A 12,264-nucleotide genomic window follows, 5' to 3' on the forward strand; every position below is an offset into this window, starting at 1 on the left:
CGAGAGAAAACAAATGAGCAGCCCAGCCCAAGGTTACCTAGAGCTCGGATTTCCTCGTCTGAACGCATAATTATAGGAAGAGGGTTGGATTACAGAAGCAGCTGTTTCTGTGTGTCACCCAGGCCCACTAATGTAAACATCTCTCACCCCGCAGGAATTATTTTAGGACCAGGAAGCAGCACGCTGTTTATTGAAAGAGTCACAGAAGAGGATGAAGGTGTCTATCACTGCAAAGCCACCAACCAGAAGGGGTCCGTGGAAAGTTCGGCGTACCTCACTGTTCAAGGTAAACAGCTGCGCCAGAAAGCAACAAGAAACAGATCAGACGTCTATTTCCCTGTTTAACTTTCCACCTCCCGGTCTCCCGCTGCCTCCAGCCTGTTCCTTTCTCTGACCTCCTTGCCCCTCCCCTGGGGCTCTGGGTGAGGGAGGGCGCGTGGGGGGGGGGGGCCCTGGCGAGGCCCAAGGGGAAGACGCTGGTGGGCCACCCACCCCCCTGCCCCAGAGCCACCATCTGAACCCCATCTCTGCAGGGAAGTAGTTCCTGGAAGAGGGGTACGCCACTGACCCGCAGAGAATGACCGCAGTGGCCCCGCTTGTGACAAAGAAATCCAAGAAGGCAGAGGGGTGTAGAGAGAGGGAAACACCCACACGGTGGAAACTCGTTCGTTCTTTTTCCTTTTCCAGTTCCCACGAGTTAGACATATGCCGCTCTCCTGAATGTTTTCACAAGCTAGGCTTTTGGGGGTTTTTTTGTGTTTTTGTTTTTGTTTTTGTTTTAACACGGAGCAGTCTGCAAAATATTATCCGGGAGAAGCCACACATAAAAAACAGACCACATTTGAGAAAACTATTCCAAGTGCTTCCTCTTTATAGACCTCAGACAGTTTGTTGAGCAGCAAAATCCAAAGCGGTCTAATCCGAGCCAGGACCGTGGCCATGTGGCTCCCATTTGGGAAGTAGCTCAGACCTCAATTTCAGTCCTCTGATGCCAGGAATCATCCAAAACATAACATTTACAGTATCATAAAATATCACATTGGCACCTCTTGAGATGTAAATATCTATGGCATTCTGAGGTCTTCCATGAAAAGACGCAATTTGTTCGGTAGCCTGTTTCCAGGGGCTCCCCAGACAACAGGAGGCACAAGTATTGCTGGCGGGGCAATGGCTTATACGTCAGGTCTTCCGCTCTGGAAACTTGCACTGCTCAGAGTCTAACTCTGGGAATCCAGTCTCCTTTAAAACAGAGCATCATCCCCATTCTTTGCCGAGGAGATAATTTTAGAGAGCCTCCTGAAAAATCTAGAAACTATGCTTCCACAGATGTATACTTTCGGAAAAAGTTGAGGGTAGCATTCCCCCAGTACTTACAGTGATGATCCTGTTTCTCTCCCAAATAGTCCTCATCTCCAAGGATTCTTTCAACTAGTCTGCTTACGCGCGGACAAAACAATTAGCCATGGAGAAAATTACGTGCACGTCTCTCTTTAACACCTCTTTCTTCAAAGGATGGTTCGTTTACCTTTTAACAAGGACTCCAGATGTAGCCCTCAGGGAGTCACTCCATCAGGCCAGGGAGGGCTGCAGATCTGAGAAAGGGGCAAGGAGGTCCCAGATGCTCAATCCAGAAGGCATTTTCCCCCATGTCCTGACAACAACCCCAAAAGACGCACAGAGCAGTTAGGAAGCCCCATACAGGAATGAGAGGACTGATCTAAACCCGACAGCCAGGTAATGGCAAACGTAAATGAGAGCTGGGCTCTTCAGACCCACTCCAGCTTCCCATACCTGCCTTCTTTGTGGTTCATCCCCACCATCCCCACTCTTCTCTATCAGGGAATATGCAGCCGTGTCTGACCCAGTGGCTAGGCAGCTGATGGCTTGGGAGAAGCCCTTGCCTGAAGCAGGGATATTTCTGCAAGTTTGCAGCTCTCCACAAAGACTTTATTTCCTTTCCCTTCACCTTTTCTGCCAGGCTGATCTGGGGTTCCCAGAAGCCATCTTGCTTCACGACATCTGTGAGTTTCTTCTGTCTGCAGTCAGGACCACCACCCTTCTATTTGCCACAAGTCTACCCCCTGGGAATAGTCTCTCCTGCTGTGATGTGTTTGCTGTCCACGGGCAGAGCAGTGGCACTGGGGAGACTCCCAGGCTGGACTGGAGCCAACACGCTGGCCATCAGAGAGCCTGACTTACCGCTAACCCTCCTTTGTCCCTATGGCCAATTTAGCAGTGTCCTCCAGGATGAACAGCTGACTCAGATGCTCATTCTCTTCCCTGCCCTCCCACACCAATGGTTCTTGGATCTTTAGTCTGTACTTATTTTATCCTGCTTTTTATTATTATTTGGGGATTGATATCCCTCTCTTCCTGACTGAATTGTAAACGTTTTGAGACAGAACTGTGTCTGACCTATCTTTGTATCTCTTAGCTGTGCCCCGCACTTAGCAGGAGACTGTTTATTTAGTACCTTTCCGTGCAGATACTGCTAGACACCTGGTATACCTAATCCCATGAACTTAAGAATCCAAAGAAGTAACTAGTATTATCTTTAGTCTGCAGATGGGAAAACAGACGCTCCAGAAAGGTTAAATTATTTGCCCAAAGTCATACAACGAAGTCAGCAGGAAGGCTGGCTGCAGTCCATGTCCTGTAACCTGTGGAGGGTCCACCCTTTCTCCATTCGTCCCAATCCCTGAGGTGCCGTAGGAACTTGTCCTTGAGGCCTTAGCATAAAATTCGGTTCTTAGACTTTTTCAGTTATCCTGTTATTTGGTTTTCTCTCTACCTGGTTCTAATTTCCTACAGTGATTCCTTTTCCCACTAAGTGCTTTTCTGAAGTCAGACAGCATTAAGAATATGGCTGCCACTGATCCTTTCTACACGTTTCCATCAGCCTGTGTCATTTGCTTCTGAGAAAAGGGGAGACCATTCTCACTTGATTGCCATGTCGGCTGCCTCTACAGACGTCCTAACCCTGCCATCTCCTGACATCATCTCTCAGCCTTCCAAAGAGCCCGCCTACTTCTCTCTCCTTCCATCGTCTTCCAATTCTAGAGTGCTCTTTTTAAATGACTAATCTTAAGACATGTTACTTCCCTGCTTCGAATTTGCAGTGGTTCTGGATAGGCTCTCATCCTCATCCAGGCACACAAGGTCCTCCCTGGGCTCCTTCTGCAGGCTTGTGGCTTACCCCTCCCTTCACCCCTTAGCTCCCCAGCTGTGCAACTGCTCCTCCTCATCCTCTGCCTGTACACAGTGCCTTCCTTTGGTCTCCACAGCCTTCCCTCTTCCCATCTCCTTCTCCCCCAGACAACCCTATTTATCCTGACAACTCACCTTGACTTGCTTCGGGTGTAGAGGAAAGGACCTCCTGCCTTACCATCACTTTCGCCTCTGTGCTCCCAGAGTACTTGCCGTGAACCTTTAATGCGAACCTTTAACGCAACGCTTACCACAGCTTACTCTTCACTCCTCTTTCCCTGAGCATTCGATAAATGTGTTTGCTGGATTGATCTACTTAGAAAACCACCACTGAAGGTCTGAAAAAAGACACACGTCAATAGATTGTTTAGGGCAAGAGAGATAAGCCAAATTCAATTAGTTATTAACTCAACAACTTAGTTATGTGCCCCGGACTGTGCAGCACGTGGAAGTATAACCATGATCCCTCACCTCAGTGTGCTTTCACAACCTGGTTGGAAGCAGATTAAGGTGCACAGGGAACAATCAGAACCAGACCAATAAGAATTTTGAGCTTCTAAGGGCACCTGGGTGGCTCAGTCAGTTAAGCATCCAACTCTCGGTTTCAGCTCAGGTCCTGATCTCATGGCTCATGGGATTGAGCCCTGTGTTAGGCTCCATGCTCAGCAGGAGTCTGCTTGGATATTCTCTGCCTCTGCCCCTTCCCCCACCCCTTTCTACTAAATAAACAAATCTTAAAAAAGAGGAATTTTGAGCTCCTCCTAAGGATAAAATAGAAACACTAGTTTGTATCAAGCAGACCACACAGTGCTGCTAATAAGAGCTCAGGGGGTTCAGAGAGACAAGAAAGGCCATGGGGAGTGAACCAAGGTCTAAAGGAAGCCTCAGAGGTTGTTGGGTTGGCAAGGCAAATGGGGCAGTGAGCTATGAGACAACTGTGAGCCCTCTACGTTGATATCTCCCTTGGCAACAACAAAGTTGAGGTATTTTAAATATTTCCTCTTGTCTAGCTCACTGGGTTTTCTGAGGAACTGGTACTTTTGATTCATGACCTCTTTTCCCTCGGGTGGCATGAGTCTCCAATAGCACCTGGGGAAATGATAGAGCCTTGCAAGGTGGCTGTGGGCACTTCATGCACATGGCTCTTTGTTTTTACTCATTATTGTCCTCAACTGCCATGCTTTTTGAGTTCTTGTGTCTGCTTTTTATAGTTGTTCTGCCTTCTTCCTGGCTCTCTTTTGTAATTTTTTTCTCCCCCTGCTCTCGCAGTGACAGCTGAACCCGACCTCTCTGCTTAAAAACTGGGGTTGGCTGAGAAAACAGATTCCCTGATCTGCAATCATCAAACCACCTGAAATACTGTACCCATTTACAAATAAATGGAGCCATATCCGAATAGGGTAATGATAAAGTAGCGCAAGGAAATGAGGATGTTTAGTCTAAAAACTAAGCAGTGATATTATTGTTTTCCTCAAATATTTGAGAAGCATCAGACTGAGGAGATGTTTCACTCCTCTGACACACCAGAAAATATAGCCAGAACCAAGGAAGGGAGATGGTGGCGAAATTTCAAGGAGGCAGGTTTCAGCTCCATATACAGTTTGGGATAAGGAGATTTTTTTAAAGTGGATATTATGTGGATCTTTTTAGTTAGATGCACCATCTCGGATGGATGTACTTGAGGCTCACTGAATAAAAACTGGATCCTTAGATGCTCTTCCAAACTGTTCAGCGCAGGACCTGGTTAATAATTTTATCACTGAAATTAGATCCTTGCTCTCTCTCTGGTGGCTGTCACTCTGGTGGCCAGGAAACGTCCCCTAGCTTTCGACTTCATTTCCCAATATATGCATATAGACCCTTCACACTGACCTATCTTGTCAGGTTGAGTTTAGGAAATGAAACCAAGCAAATGAGTTGTGTCTGCAGCTATGTTTAACAGATTTAAAGAGGTTCATGAATTAGCCAGGAAGGAAACTGTCTGCTCCTTTTATTTCCCTTGAAAAAGGATTCTTATGCTCATAGATAAAACAATGTGTTATTTTTGTATCTGAAAAGGATGAGTGGACTGTGGAGTCAGAGTGGCTTCTTTAAATAATCACAGGTCTTGTTTGGTTTGGACTGCACAGGATCACACGTGGAACTCTCAGAGAGGAAGTTCTAACGTTAAAAACAACACCACAAAACCGTTCCTAACCAAAATAATTTCTGAAATTGTCATAGTGCTCAATAGCCCATGCAACTCAATGGGACCGTTTCAAGGAAAGCATGGCACATTCTCATCCAAGGACTTGAGATAAAACATACTTTATTATTGCAAGAAAGAACCACAATGTATATGTAAATACATTCTTCTAACAGATTTAGGCTTTGCTATTGGAATACTACTTCAATAGCATTTATAATTACACAAGAGAAAATACCACGTTAAACATTCTTTTGAGGATGACTGATGGATATGAAAATCATGGAATGCACAGGACTGCCTTAGGGTCCCACAGTCTAAATGCTTGGAGTGGCAGATGGCAGTAGAGGTGAGATTGGCAAAATTATGCCATGATAATTGCACATTAACACATTTCGGGAAAGGACCCACAGAGCGGGAAATATACATGTGTTCCCTAATCATTTCTGAGAGTAAGAAATAGGAAAAGCCCAAAACTGTCTTGGATATGCAGCCACTCCCTTTTATCCCCCTTGGCCAGGCCAGCTTTTGGGTTTCACTTCTTTCTGATGCTCCTTCGAGCCTGGAGGACCCTCCACGTTAGCTCCTCTCTTCCTGAATCCTGCCCCAAATTCACTCCTCTGGCTCTCCTGGCACTAGGAAGGATGTGATAAACTAATTCACATGAAGATGTTGCTGATTGATGTCACTCCTCTCCTGGGTGTTGGCAACTCAGAAGGGTTCCCAAGGAGAGACCAGCGCTTGCAATGGAAAGATGAACTCGCTACTCACTAATTTCACGCAGAAGGGCTAGGGGACGGGATATGCATGCCTTTGTACTTAAAATCTAAACAATGACATAAAGCTGGCCTTGATCAAGAATTCAAAAAATGGTGATGGAATTCAGTTCTAATAGCTTATGCTCACTCAACATGCATTAGTCTATTCAACTTCTGTGACAACCCAATGGGGATTTTTTTCTACTTGCGAGTGAGAATCTGAAGTACAGAAAGATTTAGGACTTTGTTCAGGGTAACAAAGCTAGGAGTGGCAGAGCTGAGAACCGGATCCGTGTTGAACCATTCTGCTCTACTTCCTCTCAGCTCTAAGGTAGCAGGGGACCCCCTCTGAAGCCAGGTGCGTCACTGCTCCTGAGCTGTGTACCCTTGGGCCAATTACTTACCTTCTTGGTGCTTCATCTGCAAAATAGATGTTAATAATGGTATGCCAAATTTACAGGGTTGTAAGGATTAACACATTCAAACCCGTGTCTGGCATATAATAGAAACTTTTTAACCATTAGCTAACATTATTGTTTGTTAATGTGATAAACCATATTAACTTCCCCAAAACTTTCTGTATTTTAGTTTTCCTACACTTAACCAGGGAGTCACCCAAACGGGGTTCCAAACCACAAAGTTCCTCTTTGACCTAAGGATTTAGGTCAAAAGATTTAGCTTTACTAGCTTTAATAAAAATGTGTTCTAGAACTGATGGCCCATAATAGCAGTTTTAAATATCTTTTTTTTTTAAAGTTCTCTTTTTTTAAGATTTTATTTATTTATTTGACAGAGAGCGAGACAGCCAGAGAGGGAGCACAAGCAGGGGGAGTGGGAGAGGGAGAAGCAGGCTTCCTGCTGAGCAGGGAGCCTGATGCGGGGCTCGATCCCAGGACCCTGGGACCATGACCTCAGCTGAAGGCAGACGCTTAACGACTGAGCCACCCAGGTGCCCCCGCTATTTTAAATATCTTTACCTAAAATTATTCTTGAAAACTTACTTATAATTTAATCTGAATACAGTAGTTCTCTGTTCTTAAGAGGGGTTCCAAACTGGTGTACAAAGATTCCCAAAGAGCTTCATAAATAGTAGGAGAGCCAATTTTAATATTCCAATAAGTCTTAGAGAAATTATGTAATAAGGTTAACTGGATTGTTGGTTATTGGATTTTAGATAAAACGAAGTAGCACTTCTTGACTGGCTCATGTGGGAGATCAGGTCTAAGTGTATCTGATTGATTTTCTTTTCATCTATATATAAATATTGAGACTTCCACTGGGCCAGTGCTGGAGATGCCAAATGAACATGAAACACACCCATCTCTTGATGTCTTAAGAATTTAATGGGCAATAAACCCAAATGAACAGTTACCTCAAATTAAAATAATGATAGAACCAGAGAACAACACCTAAGCCACCCTGGCAGGTATGAGGCAAATGTCTCAGGGCAAGTAGTGACCCATTTGTCTGTAGAAAACGATCGGTATTTGGCCAAAGTCTGAGTAGTTTTAGAAAGAAGAGACAAATTGTGATATATATGCACTAGGTTTGGATGGAAACCAAATTATCTTGTACTTGAAGTCCAAAAACTAAGAAGGATTTAAAAAAAAGAAAAAAAAAGGAAAGGGAGTTCTGGGGTTGGGGGGAACCTTGAAAAGAATGGCTCCCGCTGGGGCACGGGGTCCTCGGTCTAAGACATAGCTGCTTGCTTCCTCCCCTTTCCTGGTGACACTTGGGCTCATCTCAAGTCAAGGCAGGTCCCAGAGCAAGAGGCCCTGGTCTTGTGCTTGGGGAGCTTTCCTAACCTCCTGGGAAGCACCACCGGTTCTACTGCGAGAGCTGAGTTTCCTGGCCCTGCGTGTCAGGGTTGGGGGCTGCGGCCGCAACCCAGAGTCCAGCCCTGGGCAGAGGGAGCGGCCGTCACCATCACAAAGGCTCAGGGCAGGGTAGCCAGCCACTGCGGTTACACAGACTCTAGACTAGGCACGTCACCCCTCAAGACTCAGTGCCTCCCCTGGGGGGGCATCCGCACTTCCTGTCCCAGGAGGGGTGGTCTGGAGCCTCAGAGGGTAACTGACAGGGAGGACTCTGTGCAGCAGGGTTAGCGGTCTGGAATAAAAAGTACAGTCACCCGGGCACCTGGGTGGCTCAGTTGGTTAGGCGACTACCTTCAGCTCAGGTCATGATCCTGGAGTCCCGGGATCGAGTCCCACATCGGGCTCCCTGCTCGGCGGGGAGTCTGCTTCTCCCTCTGACCCTCCTCCCTCTCATGCTCTATCTCATTCTCTCTCTCTCAAATAAATAAATAAAATCTTTAAAAAAAAAAAAAAGTACAGTCCCCCTAACTCTTCAGAGGAGCCACAGTCTGGTCACTCTCCCATATAAAAATAACCTCGCAGCGTGCTCTGATGCAGGCTTGCACACACGGCCTATGAGCACAGCGGTTCGAGCCCCAGGGCCCACTCCTAGTTAGTGTCAACCCCACCCACGTTTCCTCTCGCCTCCTTTCCCCCTGCCATGTGCAGCTGGGCCATTTCATGGACTGAGCTCATCAGCTGTCACCAGCCTGTTGAAGCTGGGTCTAGTCAGACCAGTGTGGGGATGTTTGACCTCTGAGAAAACATCCAAGAGCTGCATAGGAAGAGATGTTGCTGACTTAAGTCGGTTTCCTCAACATAAGACTATCCTAATGGTTACTTTCCAAATAAAGCAAGTGAGACAGAAAGAGCACAGATACTGCATGATACCCTGTTAATTTCCCATGCTAGTTTTCAGTAAGCAGGGATAGAACACTAGAAAGATCTTTCGCCTGTAATAAATGTTCATCTTGAAGAGGTTTCTTAATGAGTTCTTTAAATGTGTAAGTGCACACAAACACATTTGGTCCCACTGAAAGGAATTTTGCCTGAGTAAGGGCTGTGGAATTACTTTGGGGGTCAACTTCCTGCCCCGTGGAATGCAGTGGGAAAGTTCCCACAATGGGAGGGGGCCTCTCCCAGGGCATTCCGGGCAGGAGGCCTCTGCAGAGGTTTGATGCAGACAGTGCCATGTCTCAAGATGCTGTCAGCATCCCCAACAGCCCAAGGCCACTATGGCCCAAGCAGGTCCCAGTAAGATTCCACAAAACTTATTTGCAGCATAAGCAGAGAAGAGTGTGAGTGTGAGAGCACGTGTGAGTGTGAGTGTGTGTGTGTGTGTGTGTGTGTGTGTGTGTGTGAATACAGCAGGGCAGCTGTGAATACACATGGGAGAGGAAAGCCAAACTCATATTAACTTGAGCTTACAATATTCCCATCGAGAGGATGCATACAGAGAGAAAAACTTATCATACTTCGAAACTTCAACAAAGCTGTTCTCATTCTCATGAGGTTCAGGGAAACGGCCACAAGCTAACAATGCAGCAAATGAAGCCAAATTCATTCATTCATTCATTCACTCACCCAGTATATTCAGGATGCCTACTCAGTGCTGGGCACTCTTCTAAACACCAGAGACAGAGCGGTGAACAGGAGAACCACGATCCTACATTCTGCTGCTTTGGATAGGAACTTTGAACCTATTCACCTGTTCAGATGTGAATGCCAGACTGTGAACTCCAGACCATACCTTTCATCTACCACCATATACCAGCATCTAGAACAGAGCCTGCAACATAGGTGGTGTTCCATGTGTTTATTGGATTAATGCCCATGAACAGGAATTTGACCCTGAACCCTTTGAAAGCTTCATGAAGCTCTTTGGCGACAAAGCCAATCATAATGTACCCACTCACTCACCCAGTCCGAGGAGCGGGGACGGGAATGTGGCCACAGCCCCTGGCAGCTTACATTCTGGTAGAGAAACAGTGAGGACCAAAGCATGGAGGTGCAAGAGGACTGGTCAATTTAAGAAACTGCAAGTATTTTGATGTGATTGGAGCAAGTGGGAGGATGGTAGGAGATGAAGCTGAAGAGACAAGCAAGGTTGGGCACAAAGGATCCAAAGATTTGGATTTTTATCCTGACAGCCATGGGGGCAGAGGTGGGCAGTGATGGCATTTAGACAGAAGCAAAGTCACGCTGGCTCAGCGAGGAGGAGATCTGGGGGGAGTCAAGGCGGGTCAAGAAGCTGGTGCCGTGGTCCAGGTGACAGGGCCTCGAGGTAGGCAGTGAGCCTGGCAGCACAGGAGGGGACAATCTCCTGAGCCTTGGGAGGAGAAGGGGTGGGACTTTGTGTTGGAGTGGTTGGGGTAGAAAATGTGCATTTCCCCTCTAGATGGAAAGATCCACTGCAGCAGGGACCGTGGGCTGCAGGAAGCACATGGATAGAGGGAAGAAGGAAGCGGCTCGGCTTTCTAACTTGTGCATTTGCTGTTCTTCAGAGAAACTTCACTGGCTCCAACCGCCCGCAGGCAGCATGGAGTTTAAACCCTTCACACAGATGCTCGAACTCTCTGCAGTCGGGTCCCGGCCTGCCTGTATATTGCCACGTGCGCCCCGTCATTTCCCAGCTCTGGGTCCTCACTCCTGCTGTCCCCTCTGTCTCTGTGCCCTCCCCGCCTCATCTCTGTAGGCCACCATCCATTTCAAATGTCGCCTCTTCCAAAAAGCGTTAGATTCCCTCAACCCTCATTTCTTTGTATTTGCCTTACGTCTCAGTTAGGTTGGCAGTGAGCCCCCGAAGCGTGACAACTTTCTCTTGCTCATCTTCCCATCTCCTCCAGACTGACTGTCACCTGCAGTAGGAGTCTGTACCTTCTTGTTGAATTGAAACAAAGAGCCCACGAGATGTAGCACTTTGTCTAGGAAATGGGGATATTATTGCTACCTACTTCATGGGGCGGTTCTGAGGGCTTGGCACATGGTAAGTGCTCCATGATACCATTCCTATCATTCTTCTTTAAAAAAGATTTTATTTATTTATTTGCGAGAGACAGGGCATGAGCAGGGGGGAGGAGGCAGAGGGAGAGGGAGAAGCAGGCTCCCTGCTGAGCAGGGAGCCCAACTCAGGGCTCGATCCCAGGACCCTAGGATCATGACCTGAGCCGAAGGCAGATGCTTAACTGACTGAGCCACCCAGGTGCCCCCACATCATTATTTCTAAAGAGAATAAGTTCCATTTGTTCTTCCCTAGCTTAATAGGGAGCCTCTGTCTCCCTGTAATGAGGTTAAAGGATGAGGCACTACTTTAGAATTCTCCAGAAACTGTCCCCTGGAGTCTGTAAGTAGGGAACCACTGTCCTGGCCCACTGGGGCATTCCTTTCCAAATCCCAAAGATCTTCCTCTCTGGAGGCTTCTCCTGAACGCTTTGGGTCGTTTCTTTTTGGTGGTGGAGAAACTGCTCAGCTTTTGATCTGTGTGTGATTCCGGGAAATGAGGCGATTGGGAAGGACCCCCTTGGCATCCCAGCCCCCCTGCAGGGTCAGCTGCTGCTGCGAAGGTCAGAAACGGAGCCAGGAGTGGTGAGCAGGAGGTGGGCAGTTTGGCCCGACTGTTCCAAAAGCAGCGAGCAGGCACCTCTAACAGTCCTTGAGTTTTATTTTTATTTTTAAAATCAAAGTAGAGGAATTTTGTGAGTCCCAGAGGAGCGCTTTTATGTCATTTTTGTTACTTTTTTTCTTTTTCTTTAGAATTTCCTCTAAAACCCTTTAGGGAGATTTCACGTATTCCAGATTTAGCACTTTAATGGGCTTTTGTTCCTGTCTTAATTTTTTCCTTTTTAAAAATTTCTCCTCTGATTTTTAATTAGCTATTTCTGGGATTACAGAGTTTGCAAACTCAACCGCAGAATTTCTGGAAAGTCTTTTCATTTCTGCGTGAGTTCATGATGATAACATCACGCACCCTGCCTGACTCAGAAGGTAAGAGAGGACCTGTCCCAGACTAACTCTTGCACCAGCAGATTGCGTTCGCCACGATGAACCATGTAGGGGCATCAGACCCGTTTTCTAGAATCACAAAGACTCTTAAGTTGGACGGTGCCTTTTGAGGATCAGCCTGATGGTTTTCTCTCTCCAGGAACCTCGGACAAGTCTAACCTGGAGCTCATCACTCTGACATGCACCTGTGTGGCTGCAACCCTCTTCTGGCTCCTGTTAACGCTCTTTATCCGAAAACTGAAAAGGGTAAGAACAT

The 12,264-nt window shown here is 46.8% G+C and overlaps 1 protein-coding gene across 2 annotated transcripts in view; it reads left to right on the forward strand.

Annotated features, from left to right (window-relative positions):
- FLT1 (fms related receptor tyrosine kinase 1) overlaps positions 1-12,264 on the forward strand; it is a 177,613-nt gene that overhangs the window by 122,829 nt on the left and 42,520 nt on the right. For both annotated transcript variants that reach the window (XM_064586265.1, XM_045869251.3), the window contains 2 exons: positions 155-286; positions 12,148-12,254. In XM_064586265.1, coding sequence (XP_064442335.1) covers positions 155-286; positions 12,148-12,254 — 239 coding nt within the window. The remainder of the gene's footprint in view (positions 1-154; positions 287-12,147; positions 12,255-12,264) is intronic.

This window comes from Mirounga angustirostris, unplaced genomic scaffold, assembly GCF_029215605.1.
Source record: "Mirounga angustirostris isolate CCGP_5_RB_7025 unplaced genomic scaffold, mMirAng1.0.hap1 SCAF_3, whole genome shotgun sequence".
Lineage (NCBI taxonomy): Eukaryota > Metazoa > Chordata > Mammalia > Carnivora > Phocidae > Mirounga > Mirounga angustirostris.